The sequence below is a fragment of the Microtus ochrogaster genome, chromosome 1 (genome assembly GCF_000317375.1).
Source record: "Microtus ochrogaster isolate Prairie Vole_2 chromosome 1, MicOch1.0, whole genome shotgun sequence".
Lineage (NCBI taxonomy): Eukaryota > Metazoa > Chordata > Mammalia > Rodentia > Cricetidae > Microtus > Microtus ochrogaster.
The window spans coordinates 103,827,129-103,845,480 of NC_022009.1; the positions used below are offsets into that span (position 1 = coordinate 103,827,129).

An 18,352-nucleotide genomic window follows, 5' to 3' on the forward strand; every position below is an offset into this window, starting at 1 on the left:
AAAACAGTATCACTAATTACCCGTAGGAAAGTAACCATTCTGAATTAGCAACAGCCTTCCTATTATAGAATTTTTGTTGTTAGTGTCACAGATGTCTTTAAAATTTGATCCCCAGTTACCATTCATCATGGTGGAATTGTTTTCCCATGACAGTAAAAATATGCAGCACACATTATTTTAATATCTAAAGATACTTTTCCAGTATTTACTTTTGCATTAGGTTGTGTGCATGGACATGGGTCTCCATGTGATCTGTGGGCACGAGTGCAGGTGCCGTCAGAGGAAGGCAGTTACGAGTCACCAGATGTGGGTGCTCCTAATTTAATCTGGGCCCTCTGCAAGAGCAGCACATCTTCTTACCAACTGGGCATCTCTCCAGCCCCTATGTGAAGACGTTTCATTAAATCTGTGTTTATTACACAGTTGGACTAACTGGTGATTTAGACTTTTGAGTCTCTGTTTTTTCCCCAACAGTAAATAGCATCACCATTCACCCACTGCCTGCCTTGTAAAATGTGGCTCTAGAGCAGATTGGTGGAAGCAAAGGATTCTTGGTAAACAACTTGAACCTTTCAAAAGCCCATACACGCATTTCTGTTTCTTTTTCAGTGGTAAGCCTTGTCAGTGTTTACGAGAGAAGTGTGTTCACTGCCTTCTTCTTGGCACTGGCTGTTCTTTTGTCTGTAATCTAGCAGATTTCATGTGCACTGTGTTTTACCTTATTGATAAACCTCCCAGACTTTGGAGATCAGTGAAGCTGAAAGACTTTTAAAATGACATTTTCTATTTGCATTTGCCTTTTCTCTGAGGGAGCTATTAATTTTGCTATTCGAGTAGGTAACTTTCTTTTTCTTTCTCTTTCTTTCAAAACGATTTTATTTATATGCCATTTCCAGTTTCCTCTCCCTCTTCCCCCACCTCCCCTTCCATTCACTTCTCAGAGAGGGTGAGGCCTCCCACGTGGAGTCAACAAAGTCCATCACATCACTTGAGGTAGGACCAAGGCCCTCCCACTGTATCTAGGCTGAGTAAGGCATCCCTGCATAGGAAAGGGGCTCCAAAGAGCTAGTTCATTCTTTAGGGATAAATAATGGCTCTACTGCTAGTGGACCTCAAACTGCCCAAGACACACAACTGTCTCCCAAATTTAGAGAGCCTAGTTTGACTTTATGCAGGTACCCCAGCTGTCAGTCCGGAGTTAGTGAGCTCCCACTTGCTCGGGTCAGATGTTTCTGTGGGTTTCTCCATCATGGTTAAAACAAATAATTTTTAAATTAGTTATAAATTTATAAATTTTTAAAAATTATTCTAAAACAAATAACTTTGAAAAAGTGTTGTATGTATCTTGATGGATTTATAACTACGTTGTTTTATGGTACAAATAAAACTGATATGATGTTTTACTTTTATTATTATTACTTTATAAATAATACCAATGAAAATGCCATGTTACACCTGTCAGAATGGCTAAAATCAAAAACACTAATGATGTTGGAGAGGATGTGGAGTAAGGGGAACACTCGTCCTTTGCTGGTGGGAATGCAAACTTTTGCAACCACTTTGGAAATCAGTGTGGTGGTTTCTCAGAAAATTGGGAGTCAACCTACATCAGGATCCAGCAATACCACTCTTGGAAATATACCCAAGAGATGCCCAATCATACTACAAAAGCATTTGTTCAACTATGTTTATAGCAGCATTATTTGTAATAGCCAGAACCTGGAAACGACCTAGATGCCCCTCAATGGAAGAATGGATTAAAGAAAGTGTGGCACATCTACACATTAGAGTACTACTCTGCGGTAAAAAAACAAAACAAAACAAAAACAAAAACAATGATATCTTGAATTTTGCATGCAAATGGATGGAAATGGAAAACACTATTCTGAGTGAGATAACCAGACCCAAAAAGATGAATATGGTATGTACTCACTCATTAGTGGATTCTAGCCATAAACAAAAACATTGAGCCTTTAGTTCGAGATTCTAGAAAAGCTAAGTAATAAGGCAAACCCAAAGAAAAAATTATATAGATCCTCCTGGAAATTGCAAGCAGACAAGATGGCCAGACTTTCTTTTCTATTGAGTAAATTTGTCTGTCAAATTCATTTTAAGTAATTCCTTATTTTTAAGTTTCAACTTTACGTGTTAATTTTAATACAGTAGTAAGGATTTTTAGATGGCATACATGCCTCTCACGAGTCTCTGAGAATCTTCTTTTTCTTGCTGTATTGTACAAAGTCCTTTCATATCAACAGGAGAGACTGCTGTTTGCCTAGCCTATCACTTTGTTCTTCCCAGCATTAAACTTCAAGCCAAATCAGAACATGTTTTCAGTGGAGCTACAGATTAACAATTTCCCAAACTGCTGACCAGTTATTCCAGCATCATTACTATGTGATCATCCATCAGACAGACACTTCCTCTTTCTGTATCAGTCTTTTTACTGAGGTGCACACTACCTTTGCTACCAGTGACAGTTAAGCCACATGGCACCATCACCTACCTATCCAAGAGTCACCTAAAAGGCCTGAATGCTGCTCTTTCACAGAAATATATATTTATACAAATTGTGTGTGTACATCTAAATGCAGGCATTTTATGTTGCTCCTCCCTCGCTATAAGGACTTATTTTTTTCTGTGTCAGACCAAAGACTCATCATGAGTTATAACCATGACCACGGAGTCATGTTAGTTCTGTTAGTATGGATTTAGGTCTTACTGCTTGGCACTGACTAACCTACCAAACACTTGTCCCTGGGGAAGACTGAGTCTCCCTGTCTTAGCAGCCATGGATTGTCTGTAGCTCTTCATCTAAGGGTGGGGCATTGTGAAATTTCCCTCATCCCTGTTGGCAAGTCAGGTGGTATTGCCTTTGTGAAGGTCTTGTCCAGGTGACCATGCTCTTGAGATTTCATGGGTGCAGCCCGCCTGTTTTATACATAGACAATGCGATCTCACAGCAGACATCATCTTCTTAGCATGATGACTGTATCCATGGTTACACTACACTAAAATATCCTGACTAATAGCAGGACACTGTCTTACCTTTCCTCACCTACCCCTCCCCTGAAGTGGCCTCATTTGCCTGAAGTGGTCTTTTAGTGGAAAAGTTGACCAGTCTCCATACGCATGAGAATAATTTTATCTTTCCATATTTCAGTAGCTTTAATATAAATTGCTCAACCTGTTTTCTGATACAACCCAGGACCACCTGCCCTTGGATGGCACCCCCCACAATGATCTGGGTTCTCATCAGTCATCAGTCAGGAAAACGCCCCCCGAGACTTGCCTACAGGCTGATCTTACAGTGACATTTTCTCAGTTGTGATTCCCTCTTCTTAAATAGCTCCAATTTGTGTCAAATTGATTAAAAAACATAACTACATAGGGCAGGCAGTGATTGAGACTGGAAACTCGTGACATCATGGTTTAGGGTCCAATATTTAACAAGATGACAATACTGAAAGAGTTTTGAGAAGCAAATGGTTATTTAGCAGGGCAGCTGCTTGCATGGTTGAGGAGAATTCCATCTTAGATATACAGATATGCAAGAATTTGTGAACATGAGCCATGGAGCGCTGATTATTTATCGTTTTATAATCTTTGTTTACTGGGCAGCATTTCTCTGCACAAAGAACTAATTAGTATTGGCGCATCTATTCCTAGTCAAGCAGGTACCTGTTTTTCCTTTTAACTCCTCCGTTTACTTAGAATTGGTACTTCTGTACCCTGTGTGTGGATTCTTATCTTCTTGGGTCTTATTCTAATATGAGTGACCTTTGGAATAATTATGAAAGTATCTGCCATTAGTACCCCAAATACTCTGCATTTTTTCAGTTTTTTCCTCTGTCTCCCCCTCTGTACAAGTTGTCGCTTGATTTCTTACCTCATGTCCCATTAACTTCCATTTCTTACAAACTGGGAGACTTCCAAGACCCAATCCCTGATTTTCTCTGCTCTCCATGGTAGAATTAATCGTTTCTTTCTTTCAATTTAATTACTTCTTAATGATTTCTTATTCCCAAAGTTTTTCTCTTATCTTCTTGTATTATTTTTAGAGACTAACACACATGTCTTAGTTTCTTATTATTTGGTACATTAATTTTATTTCTATATGTGATATAGAATAAATAATAAATAAATTATTTAAATATATTATTATTTAATAAATAAATATAAAAATATTTTGTCTTTCTCCCTCTGTCCTCATATTCCTCTTCCAGGACCAACAAATGACAAAAATCTGATTCCCTCTTGATGAGATTAGGTCATTGAGATGAGTTGAATCTTCCAGATTTAAGAATTACACACATCTTAATTTATGTGTCAGAATTATAATTCTGAATCTAACTAATAAGGGCTTAGGAGTAAAATATCCAGAGAAGAACAATACATTAAAAAAAAGAAAATATTTTGTGCAGACTGCTTTCTAGCCGTTGTCTGACAGTGCTAAACCAGCTGTGGGCACATGGTTAAAGTCATTTGACTGTTTAATTACATTCCACTATTTAAAATGGCAGAAGGATAGCTTTAAAACCATACCAGGCAGGCTATTGATTCAACAAATGGGCACTGACGCAAAGCTATGGGTCATCTGTATGCTCCTCAGTTGGGACAGTCCTAAGTCTCAGGGACCCCTTTGAATGTGAAGCACACTTTCAAAGAGAGGACCACATTGTTCTGCTTGAAGTGAGAGAAAAGGACAATTCTCAGAGGCTGAGCTACTCTGGTTAACGTTTTCTAACTTGGCAGGAGTTGCAAGGGGCTCAAAGGGAAGTACAATGGTTGCCTTAGGAAAAGCAGCAAGGGTCACAGTAGCCAAATAGTTTGGCCTTCTTGTAAGTGCAAGAATAGGGTTTACAGTGGACAATCTTCAAAACTGGGCCAAGGGGGCGACTATAATAAATTAGGGCTTTTTTGTAATGAAGTCTACCTTCCAGAGATTATTAGTCACATAGGCATCTTAGGCAGAGTAGGCCTGTGATATTGCGGGCATCAGTGAGATTACTAGTAAGGTCCATCTAAAAGGTGACAAGGAGATAAAGTAATAAAGCAAGCTGACAAGACAGAGAAGGGATGCTACTGAGAATTGAAACATGGCCAGTAAGAACGAATGACTCTTAAAGCCATTTAATATAATTGACAAGCAGAAGGCTACAAATGACAGACTACTGGCCACCCACTGGGCAACCCAGGTCCAGAAAATAATGGACAGTTGTGGCATGGTAGTGTAGATTTTATAGTGTCTTTTATAGCGTAAGTTTAAAGTTCCTGGAAATTTTTAAGTGAGTGGTATGGGGTAAGAATAATGGGATTCACAGAAGGAAGGACAGCCTTGGCAACATCAACATTTAACTTTGTCCAAAGAGAGGAGAGCCCAGTGGGAGAGGTCATGTTGATGAAGAAGATGGAGCATTAGAGAAGTGTGGTCCAGCATGCAATGCGGCAGGGCGCAAAGAAGGGGACGATTTACGAAAAGGAAGATGCATGGAACCAGCAGGATTTATTGCTGGAATAATGCAAGAGAGAAGAGCTTGGTAACTTGAGGAAAAAGAGAAATTGCTGCGTGTGTTTTAACTCTGAGCATTCTAACTTTTGTTGCATATATTTCTGAAATACATGCCTAGGTTAAAGAGCCAACTAAAATAACTGTCATTTCGGGCCATGTTTCTCCGTGCATGTAATAAAATTGCATCCAATTTTTGGCTTCAAGTTGGGTCCCTATTAAATCTTAAGAGTCTTCGTATTTAAAAATCAGTATAATCTTTATTTCTCTCTTTAAAATCCTAGGGTGTCATAATATTTTAGTTAGTAAAGTGGTTTTTTTTTTATTGCTGTTACTATTTCATACCAAGTTGCTAAGATTGTATAGTAGCTCGTCCCCATGGACTCAAGCTAGAGTTCTCACAGCATGGGATCTCATGCGCAAACTTGTATATAGATGGCGAATATTCATGTTACCCTTTCCAATATTTATTGAAAATGGAGATAGCTATGCATTTCCTTAGTCTTATTTGAAACCCACATTCCCCGTTCATGCCACTGCGGAATGATGCAGATCCTTCAGGGAATATGCATTCAGAACCATGAATATCCAGAACTTGTTTCCTTGTGCACATTTATGCTGTTTAATGATGGGTGTAAATTCTTTTCAGGTTGATGTCAAATCCCAGCTGTCTCTATTTTGCCCTTAAATCTCCTAACCTACTTAAGAAAAATGAATTTTAGGTTCTGTCTAAAGTTATATTGCAGGTTTTAAGTTCTTACCTGTTAATCCTCATCTGCTATCTACTTCTTTGAAATCTGACACGATGAAGAATTGTTTTATTTATAAAGGGACATTAAAAAGGGGGGACCTCAAAGTTCTGTAATCATGAGGGGGAGATTTTTTATTTTGCTCCAGGAAGCTCATCACAAAGATGTAGGACTGTACCAGGCTTTTATCAACATTTTTGGTCAAGGTATTTTCTGCTCTCAGCACCCTGCTCTTCCCATCCTTGAGTGGCAGGTCTGCAGGTGCTGATAAGTGTGTTTTCCCAGGAACCCATCAGCCTTATCTGCTGCCTCCCCTTCTCCTGCATGCACACAATGCATCCTCCAGCAACAACAAGGCCAAGTTTAGTGCTACGGCGGCGCATCCTTTCCGTGTTCTTGAAGGTTTTAGCGGCAGAGTTGAGCTTCACTTCTGTTTCTAGGTTTCATTACCCCTCCTTAAACATTTGGATTTTATCCAGTGTATATAAACTTTAATTGTGTTTCAAATATGTCCAGAACATTTCATGAAAGCTATTATATATACTTTTTTAAATGCCAGAGTTTGAAAGATGATAGAGACCTTTCAAGGCACTCAGTTTGATTCTCATCTTCTTATTCTTTGTTCTGTGTTGGTTTCCTCTGCTATGGACAAACAAACAGGTTTTCTTAGATGTCTTACACCCATTTTATCTCTGAAATACAGTATCTTTCTCTCAGGCTAGTATCACTTTAAAATGTACTTGAATGGGTTCTGTTTGTGGAAGTTAACTGGATTCGATGAAATAAATTTTATTTAAAACTAACTTCTCTTCTTCTGCCTTCCTCCTTTCTCCCAAGTTCTCCAACACCTAATGTTCTTTCCACTGGCATCTTATTTGTATTTTGTAAATGGGAAGTAAAAAGTAGGTCTTCGTTTTTTATTTATGACATTATTAGTAGTATTAAGAAGAAGAAATGGAATGGAGTTGTTTGCCGTTCCTTTGACCAGTTCCAAATCTTGATGAATTATTATTTCTACAGATTTTCCATGCGACATACATGTGTTTAATTTACTTGTAGTTTAATTTCACCTGTGTTTACTTTCTTAGCAAAAATATATGATTTTGTAAGGAACATAGACCCAAGAACATAAGAACAGGTTGCAATAACAGAAGTTTGTACAGCATGGGAATAGAACAGAAATGCTGAGTGTCACAATAGGACACGTGTAGACTGGTCCAGGCGGAACTAGCGTATGAGGTCTGTGGCACTGATCTTAAGTTTTTTTGGATACAAACTTCAGGCTCCGAAACAGGGCCTGAGGAAATGGCTCCCCCCTCCCTTAAAGACAAAGATTTTAATAGGGACACTAGTGCAAAAATTGGGTTTCAAGATCAGATCCTCAAAATGAGAGAGAGAAATGGGATCATAAAGACTTTAATTTGTAGATGTTTTTAATGTATTAGAAGAATATTGACACCTCCTAGCCCTTATGTAATAGAAATTATTCTTCTCTTATTTCACAATAAATCAAAACAGCCTCGGAATAATTAAATTATACTCAGGCTTTCCTTAATTTGTGTGTGTAATATTAATTAATGTGACACACTCATTCATACATAGTCTATGAAGATACCTGAAAAGAAGAAAATGCCAATTTTAACGTACTAAACAGCTACGGGTTATGAAATAATGGTCTTAGGTACTATCCTCTACCTAGATATTAGAAAATTCATGATAAATAATCTGGAAACCAAGCATGGAAACTTAATTACATGATTGTTTGGGTCACCAATGGAATGAAGCTATCTGCAAACAACTCAGTTTCTCAAGTTTAAAACTGTTAAGTGTGCTCGTATTTGAGGCTTGAGAGATGGCTCAGCAGTTGAGATTACTTCTTGCTCTTCCAGAGGATCCGAGTTCATTTCCTAGCACCTATGCTGGATGACACACAAATAGGTCCAGGGGATCCAATGCCCTCTTTTATAAATGCCCTCCATGGACACCTTTAGTCTTGTGCACATAACTGCACATATACACACACATGATGTGCGATGTCCTTCTATATATGTGTTGCTTTTATTGGTTGATGAATAAAGCTATTTCGGCCAATGGCTTAGCAGAGTAAAGCCAGGCGGGAAATCTGAACAGAGATATACAGAGAGAAAGTAGGAGTTAAGGAGATGCCATGTAACTGCCGAAGGAGACAGACACTATACTCTTACGGTAAACCACAGCCTCATGCCGAACACAGATTAATAGAAATGGATTAATTTAACATGTAGGAGTTATTAATGACATTTTTAACAAAAGAAGTGTTAACTTCTGCTTTCTAGGAGAGGCAGCATCAGTGGGGACACTGTTGTCATTGATGATTGTGTCTGACAGCCTTGGATGCACCCTGATGCTCACAGTTGGCTTCCTCTGTGTGTTTTCCAGAGATGACGGACTAGCATGGCCTGAAGCATGGCTCAGTTCTATTACAAAAGAAATGTCAACGCCCCCTACAGAGACCGCATCCCCCTGAGGATTGTCAGAGCAGAGTCTGAACTCTCACCCTCTGAGAAAGCCTACTTGAATGCAGTGGAGAAGGGGGACTATGCGAGTGTCAAGAAGTCCCTCGAGGAAGCTGAGATTTACTTTAAGATCAACATCAACTGCATTGACCCCCTTGGGAGGACTGCTCTTCTCATCGCCATTGAGAACGAGAACCTGGAGCTGATTGAACTGTTGCTGAGTTTCAACGTCTACGTTGGCGATGCGCTGCTTCACGCTATCCGGAAAGAGGTGGTGGGAGCCGTGGAGCTGCTGCTGAACCACAAAAAGCCAAGTGGAGAGAAGCAGGTGGGCTTGAAAGTGGTGTATCTGGTTATTATGCCTATGGAAAGGCATTTTAGATTTGCAAACACCCTGAATATGTGTGTGTGTGTGTGTGTGTGTGTGTGTGTGTGTGTGTGTGTGTGTGTGTGGTTTTCCTTTTGGTCTTTCATTTCAGTTCAAGAATCTGGGCTATCAAACTGTAATTTGCTAGATTATTTTTCTGTTTAACCTCCTTGCCTGTTGTGGGTCTCCGTGTCTTCCGAAACAGTGGATACTCCCATCTAAACTTGATATTGTCTGTTAATACACTCTCAAGGCTTCTTTGTAAATTCATCCTTAAAGAAGAAGAAGAAGAAGTAATTGCTAGAAAGAAGCTCAGCTCTGCCTGTAGGACAAGACATTTATTAGTGGCAGAAGGGCAGCAACGCTTTCTTGCTCTGAGAAGAGATGAATGTAGGTACAGCGCAGACGGTTATGCTTACTCTCCGCGTGTTTATCACTATAGAAACAGAGCGACGATAGATGGGAACAAGAAAGGGATGTTTGCATCTGTCTGGATCTTTTGCTTTGTCGCTGCCCACTGCTGTGCCAGAAAGGCCTGTTTGATTTGTTTCCTAGACCTTGACCTCTTGACTTCCCTGCATCAAGGCTAATGATGGATAGTTGCAGATGCTACCATGGCTCCCAAAATCTTTCAAAGATGCATCTAAATAGTTCTAGCAACTTTTGCCCTTTTGACAACACACGGTTTTCTGTGTCTGAATATTGATAGTGTGTGTGGAGTCACATAGCCCATCTGTGCTCTGTCTACTCTTGTATTTGCTTCTCTGAAGCACTTTTATCAATATCTTCACAGTGGATGGGTTGACAACTGTAGCCGAGCATCTCTTTGAGTTTTGAGATACCTTGTTTCTCATGGTGCATTCTCAAATCTCATCCTCATTCACTCCTGCTTCTTCCCTGAATCAAAATATTGATAAACTAACCCTTTAAGGAATCATACTTCTCCGCTTGTTGCTTTGCCATTTTGGTTGTTGTTTGTTTCAGATACAGTTGTGGGTCATCTTGTTACACTGTTAAACTTCATGGATAGGATCATTGACCCTTGGAAACTTGAGATAACCTACTTTGGGGCATACAAGACACAGCCACACCTAGAGACAAGCTCACTGTTAGATCCCAGGGTTTCACCACTAAGGGGTTTCAAACACCCCAATGGAAAATGGAAGAATCTGGTTTAATGTGCGTAAGCTAAAGTCTTACTGTAAACTCTTACTGTTAGAGCTGCATCGTTGTGACATGGCTTTGAAGAGTAACCAGCTCAGGGGAGCAAAGGTTTCAGAAATTACAGCTCGCAGTTGCATTGTTTTCTCGCTGTGGGCTGTGCTGTAAGACAGAACAACATGGTAGAGAAGATATGACAGAGAGAACTGCTCACCTCCTCACAAGACCCCAGAGAAAGGACAGATGGGTCAGAGAAAACCTACACCCTTCAAGGGCACAGCTTCCAGGATCTCTTTCCTCTTCCTGGGTCCTCCTTGCAAGAGTTTCTGTCATTTCTCAGTGATGACATAGCCCATCAATCTAGACATAATGTATTCATGAGGAGAAAGACCTCAATCGCTTCCTGAAAGCTCTGCCTTTTAACACTGCTCTGGGACCAAGGCTTCAATACAGGAGCTTCTAGGGGACATTGAAGACCCAAGCTGCTACCCCTAAGTCAACTTTCGTCTTTAAATTTATGTCTGTCATCATACCCCTAAAGCATTTACATGTTTAGTAGCAACATACTGTATTTCTTCTTGTTTAACTTCATGTAGGTAGCCATAGGCCAGGGGTTAGGTCTTCCATGTAGACCATCAGTAGCCTAGAAGTCTCTGGAACAAAATAGCCAGTTAATGTGATTTTCATGTGTTACTGAAGGAACTCATCAATTCTGCTTTGTAGAGGGTTCTCCAGTGTTCCTTTAGACAATGACATTTGCGCTAACCAGAGAAATCTGGTGTCTGGAGAAGGTACCTGCTATTATGAGAGTGTTTGTTGGAAAATGTTCAACTTTTGAGCTAAGTCCTCATCTCACAAGTAGGTCCTGGCTCCTTACAGGCACTTGGACCCAGATTATTAATAGAAAGTAGTAAAGGTTTGCAGTCTGCCAGGGCGCTGATGCTTCCCAGGCTGCGTGTTTCTGGAAGATGTCTCTCACATGAGTCTTCTGGCCAAGAATTCCTTTTCTATTTGTGCGTTTTAGAATTCCACCCCTGGGAAGGATAATAAAGGAACACTGCCCTTTTTGATTTGAACTTGATCATTTCTGAAGAACTAGGCTACCTCAGAGTTCCTGGGGTGCTCCACATGGAAATGAGGCGTCGGCAGCTTGAATGTATTGAATGTATAAAGTTAATCCATAAAAGTCCATAAACAATGTGTTGAGAGCCGCGTTGATAGTTAGTGTTTGGCTGTGCATGGGTTATTTCATTATATAATACATCTTTTAGATACACACAACATCTCTTGGAATGTCAGTTTTCCATACATCATGTGATGTGGGAAAACAAGTATATTTTTAACTGGACTTCCCTTCCCCCCCAAATAAAGTTTAACTTTTTAAGTAAGGCTTACATTTATTGAAATTATCTTGTGTGTTGGGGTAATACAGCCAATTCTAGATGTATAGTTACATATTCATCCTGAAATATTTTGACATACACCAATACTAATGTGAGGTCTCTGGTTTATTAAACACAAAGACAGTAATAATCTAGTAGGTTTAATAAATGTAATTTGAAGTGAAGGCCAAGATGTGGTTCTAATATAAAACCACTAAAATTAAGATCCTGAAATACGTTGTGCCTTATAGATATATTATTATTTTACAAATTTGTCACGGGCTACATTTGTTTTCCTCTGGGAAAGACCCAGTGTTTGGTGGCATGCTAAAATCATCGGTGCTGGGAGACATCAAATGAATTGGAATACTTCTTAATTACACTCGCCGGGGAGCAATTTCTGCCTCAGCCTGCTAGGCCTTGTGTGGAGCCCAAAAACAGAGAGCGTTCCTAGTCTCAAGAGTGTTAAACTCTAGTTCTGAAGAAAGAAAAGGAAAAATAAAATCCACTATGGAATTAAGAATAAAGATGGTCACAACAGAAAAGGTAGCAGGAAAAAATTCTATAATCTTTATGAAGTTAAAATAATGGAATTTGATGAACACACTCTGTTATAGGGTCAGGGGTGTGAGGGCAGGAAACAGCTATAAGGGAAAGAATAGGGGTGTTTGGTTTAATACCTTGGGAAATTATATGAGAATACATTGGCTGAAGTAGACTCTATGAGAAAAAGGCCAAGGGGACCAGATTGGATATATTTAGCTTTTAACGGATATTGATAACTCAGAGTTAATTAAAATTGGAGGTCAAAATGGAACTGGATAAAGTAGATAGATTAAAAAATAAGGACAGTAAAGTAAATAAATGACTCGTATCTCTGTAGCTCCTAATGTAGCTTTTCACCTTTTACTCTTAGTCTTCACTGATATATTTATGGGTCTTTAGCATATCAAGTAACATTTCTCAGTGTGGCTTTTAATGAAAAGGTTTAGTTTTCCTAGTTGAGTGGAAGATAGCCATGTAACTCCTTCTGTATTAAATGTCGGTCTTTATAAATTGGGTTTTGGCATGTCAAGCTTTTTTGAAATCATTGGCATAATGATGAAAAGAACAATAGTTGATTTTTTGGGGGTACAGTGAGAGAGCACAGCAAGCCTATGATTCTCGGCCTCTGTGAGAAGATGGTACACTGTGTACTCTCCCTGGGACAGCCCTCTTGCTAGCAACCTTACACTCATCTCCTTGGGTACGTTTTGGTTTTCTGAACTTTTCTCTACCCTTCTTCGAACCTCACTTCCCTAGAGACAGTGGCCAGGGATTATTTTTCAGTCTTCTCAGTTGATTGGTTAGTCAGCTTTGAACTGTTTCCAGCTGACATTCCTTATAGATGTCTTCAGAGGCCAGATCAATGACTGTGACCTTTGCCCCAGTATAGCTGCATTGGGAAGCCGAGCGGGCTTTCCCACGCTTTGTTCACACCAGTGGTTCTTTGACTTCAGCATCCTCAGAATCACAGGGAGGGCCTGAGGGATGCTGGGGGTTCCACCTCTGGTTTCTGACACAGCAACAACTTTGAAATGACGCTCTGAAATTTACACTTCGAAGAAGTTCCCAGAAGAGGCTCCTGCTTGTCTTGACCTAAGACTAAGGGAAGCTGTGGCTTAGGGGATGCTGAAACTGGTAGAACACACACACACTTCTCTGTGTTGGATGTTAAACTATATGGTGCTAACCTGCTTTCCAGGAGATTCCCACTAATCCCTTGAAATCCTGTTAGAATGATATTATTGACTAGTTCAGCAGTGAGATCCTAGAGTAGTTAGTTCAGTTGAAAATACATTGATCAGGAAGTGTTCTCATTTTCATTGTCGTTGTCTGTCTTTTACGGATTCATTTTCTGGATCAATGAAGGTTTAGATGTCCATGTTTCCCATCAGCATTGTTTGAATCATTTATTGGAAGCCCTGGACAGATATGCCCAGTTATGAGCTCTGAGCGTGCCAGAGCTTAGCAAGCACAGTGAAGAGAAGGTTAAAACTATCTCATGAAGAGTAGACTGGAGGCTGAGAAAAGTTGATAGCAGCAAATGTATTACTTGGTATGTAATCTCTTCTGGCTTAAATGAAGTGACAGCGGGTGACTGATTGGCTTTTGCTTTTCACAGTTCTCACACTGTCTCTTGTGTAACTGAGTTATGGTATTTCTTCTTGGCTCCTTACAGAATGTACATGGGCTTTTATCAGTAGGGAACACTAGTATAACCATACTTGTGCATAGTAACAGCAAGCGTAAGGAACTGAAATAGACATAACTATTTATTTAGAGTTCATACTCTGGATTTTAATCTTCTGTCTGTGACTGTCTGGCCTGCATATATGCACATGTGTGCCTGGTATCTGCAGAGCGATTGTTTCCCCTAGAACTGGAGTTCTGGCTTGTGAGCACCGCCGTGTGGGTGCTGAGAACTGAACCCAGGTCCTCTGCAAGAGCAACAAGTGCTCTTAACCCCTGAGCCATCCCTTCACCCTCAGAACAAATTTTAAACTAATACTGGCGCCCCATAGCAGATCTAGAACATATCTGTGACCACTTGTTATCTCATGTGAGCTCCAGAGGAAGCTTCATGGACAGTTCTTTTGTTTTTGCCATTTCTTTTTCTTTTTTTTTAATTTTTATTGCTTTATAAATAATACCATTCAAAATTTCCACTTCCTCCCCTGCTCCCATTTCCCTCCCACTCACCCCCCTCCTTCCAGTCCTAATAGAGGGCAGGGTACCCTGCCCTGTGAGAAGTCCAAGGCCCTCCCCACTCCATCCAGACCTAGGAAGGTGTGCATCCAAACAGACTAGGATCCCAAAAAGCAGCACATGCAGTAGAGACAAATCCCAGTGCCATTATCATTTGCTTCTCAGTCTGCCCCTATTGTCAGCCACATTCAGAGAGTCTGATTTGATCACATCCTTGTTCAGTCCCAGTCCAGCTGGCTTTGGTGAGCTCCCATTAGCTCATGCACACTGTCTCAGTGGGTGGACCAACCCCTCGTAGTCCTGACTTCCTTGCTCATCTTCTCCTTCCTTCTGCTCTTCAATTGGACCTTGGCATTTGATTAAGAGTGGCTAACTTGATTGAGTCAATCTGAGTAGCTAACTACAGTTATCTAAAGGGATTGGTGTCAGGATTCTCTTACCTACCACAGCCTGTGCATGCTCAAGTTTCTTATAGTCAGAGGTTTATATTTTCATAGAAGCTGTATGTAGGGAATCATTTGTAAGTTACAGACAATACTTGCTGTAACTCCCCAAAGACCTATATGTTAAAAGTGTGGTCCTCAGCTTGTACAGCTATCTGGGGGTGGAGGGAACTGTGAGATGGAGCCCGGTGACAGGTCTTCAGCTTGCTGAGGGCACACCCTTCCTCTTCTGCTCTCTCCCTGGCTCTGGGTGAGGGGAATGGCTAACCCCAGTGTATATGCACGCTCCTATCATGACGTCATGCTGTGCCATCACCCCAGCTCCAAATGAGTGCAGCCACTGGCTCTCCCAACTTGTGAGCCCAGAGGAACTTATTTCTTTGCAGGTCGGTATGTCAGGCGAGGGCTGCTGAAACAGAAACCCGAGTCCCCATGCTTACTGTAATTTTCATGTCTAATAAATTCTTGGATTGTCTGGAGAAAATCAAGAAAAAAAACTATATTCAATTCAGAGGTCGTTTTTAATTTTTGCAACTGTTTTCAATCCACAGCGTTTGGCTGGATCTACTGACACAGAAGGCCAACTGGACTTAACTGGCCCCTTTTTCAGCTTCCTGAATGACAGCATTGAATTAAGGGTTCATTTTTACTGGCTCTTACGGGAGCCATACAAACTTCATGGAGCAGTTATCCAAGGCAGTCTCTGTTAAGTAGTAGAGGTCAATAAACTAGGAACAAATGCAGGGACATGGGTACTAAAGTGGAGAAAGTCCCGGTCAGAGGTCAGCATTTAACTGTTAGGGATATGCAGAGAGGGAGCCGAGTGCAGGTTTGATTGAACTCCTTCTTTGGTCATGTCATACGCTGCTGCCTCAGCAATTGAGAGCATGCCACAGCCTGGAAATAAAATCTAGTAATCTTGAGCACCGTGGCTCTGCAGAACTATTCAGCCAGAGGCTCCTGGCGTATCTCGATAACGTTAAAATCTCAGGATTCATGGAACTTGCCCGATTTCCTCCTGGATGGTTGCAGGAGAGACTGGCAGTCATAAAGGAGACGCTGCTGGCACACTGAGGAATTGCTGGAAGAGGGAGGTGAGAACGGCACATTAGCGGGAGTGTGGGAGATGAATGTCAGGCCCAGCATACATCAGTGCTCCGGTGGAAGGCAGGGCTTCTGCCAGCAGCTTGCTTCTGAGCTGATCCTTGATGGCTGAGCCTCTGCAGGGACAGACACTGCCATCTTGCTGGAGGAGGATTTTCTACAAGGCAACACAGAACTTTCCCCTCATTTGCCTTTGTTAAGATGGGGTTAAAGCCCTGCCTCCTTTGACACTGGCCTTTTCTGTACACCTCAAATGTTTCAATGAAAACATGAACTGCTGTGTTCCTTGCATATACCTTCATAATAAAAATAACAGAAATGAAAATCCTTCCCCTAAAAACATAGATGACTTAATGGGTTTGGGACAGATCCTAGAGGTGGAGCACGGGGCATCATCAGTTATACATACCTGGTTTTCACTGTTTCCCCCTTACCATCCACCACATCTGATCAACAGGGAGGGAAATCTCTGAAGGTGGAGAGATAAACACTAAAGGAGATGTCGTGTTCTGGGTGAGGATGTGGCTTGGATCCTAAGCACTCTCCTAGGGTCAGGGTGTGGAAGGCTGAGTCCTCAGCTCACGCTTATGTGAATGCCTGTGGTGTCTTTAGGGGGTCACGTCAGGTGGAATGAAGGTAGGTCACTATGGCTATACCCTGACCTTTTGTTGTTTACTCTCCGTTTCTGGGCACCATGAGGTGAGCAGCTTTTCTCTACCCAGCATTTTCTGGCATGGCATATTATCTCACCACAGGTTCGAAGCAAGGAGGGGACTTCCTGTGGATGAGACTTCCCTTTAAGCTGTGACAGAAAGTGGGCAAGCAGAACGAGCAAAGACTCAATACGAAATTGTAATTTCTTCATTTGTTCCCTGTGGTGTGTCGCCTGAAAAGTGATACAGCCTACCATGTTATTCCGCTCTCCACCTCTGTGGCAAAGCATCTGAGTTAAAACACACCTTTTCCTCTCCGTAAAATTTCAGTCTCCTGTTCAGAGAGCAGTTTTCTGACCATGGTGGGTAGGCTCAGCTGCTTTGGAACCTGTGGTGAAGCAGTATATAGTAGTGGAAATGGGTTGAAGAGAAAGTGGCTTAATTCATGGCAACCAGCAGGCAGACACAGGCAACAACCCCACCCTTAACCCCTCAAGCACATTTAAGGTAACTGACTCAATCACATATCCAGTTAGCCAGTTTATAGCCAGGTAATTGGCACATATCCTAGGACCATTCTGTATCTATGCTGTCATTTGAGTTCCAGACATTTTATCATTAGAAGACATTGATGTACCTTTGGATGCCAGGGGTCCATAGTTTTTTATTGTTATTCATTCTGTTTTATATCTTCTGTGACTGAGAAATTTTTTGAGTGAACAGTCTATATTTATTGTTGTATTAAGAGCGGCGGGGCTACGTCCCCGGCACCCAGCCACCCGCACGGCTAGCTTTACCCGAAATAATTACACGGAAACTGTATTCTTTTAAACACTGCTTTCAGTTTCTTATTGGCTAGCTCTTACATATTAATCTAACCCATTTCTATTAATCTTTGTAGCCCACGAGCTGGCTTACCAGGAAAGATCTTAACCTGCGTCTGTCTGGAGTGGGAGAATCATGGCGACTCTTTGATTCAGCTTCTTTCTCCCAGCATTCTGTTCTGTTTGCTCCACCCACCTAAGGGTTGGCCTATCAAGGGGCCTAGGCAGTTTCTTTATTAATAAGAAATCACTCCCACATCAATTTATCATGCATTTCTTCAAAGAGATTAAGCTATTGGTAAAAGTATGCAGTAGTATATCACCATATTACAACAGCAAGGTCTCATTCTCTTTGCATCCATGTTGAGAGAGTTGCTCTATCGCGGAGCATTATGATGTAAAGATTCATGATATTTTGTCCCTAACATCTTGCCACTGACTCTCCTCTATTGTATAGAACAATCCAGTGTGATATGCTACTTTTAGATTTATTTATTTATTTTTTGTGTATGGGCCTTTTGCACGCATGTATATATGTGCATCACACACGTTCAGTGTTCATGGAGTTCAGAAGAGGGCATTGGATCCACTGGAATTGGAATCACAGATGTTCGTGAGCTGCCATGTGGGTGCCAGGCACCCAAGTTCTCTGCAAGAGCAGCCAGTGCTCTTAACTGCTGAGTCATCTCTCTGGCTCCCCAGTGTAACAGCTGTGACCAACTTAACAGACTCGGACTATGTGATTTTGATAGAGAAACTTTGCAATATACATTAAAAATGAACATAAATTGTATTTTGTTCCATATTTTTGTTTTGAGGTTTCATTGAAACCTCAAATAACAGGACTTGGCATCTCTCTATCAATCGTTATGAATGTATATCTGGATTCATTCAGTTTCCACAAATCTCATAAAGAA

General features: G+C 41.0%; 1 protein-coding gene across 4 annotated transcripts in view; it reads left to right on the forward strand.

The window, feature by feature from the left end:
• Trpc4 (transient receptor potential cation channel subfamily C member 4) overlaps positions 1-18,352 on the forward strand; it is a 165,744-nt gene that overhangs the window by 28,241 nt on the left and 119,151 nt on the right. For 3 of the 4 annotated variants that reach the window (XM_013348890.2, XM_026783208.1, XM_026783471.1), the window contains exon 2: positions 8,677-9,081. The exons of the other annotated variant lie outside the window; for it this stretch is intronic. In XM_013348890.2, the coding sequence (XP_013204344.1) occupies positions 8,704-9,081 (378 nt within the window). In that variant the 5' untranslated portion in view covers positions 8,677-8,703. The remainder of the gene's footprint in view (positions 1-8,676; positions 9,082-18,352) is intronic. 4 annotated transcript variants of the gene reach the window in all.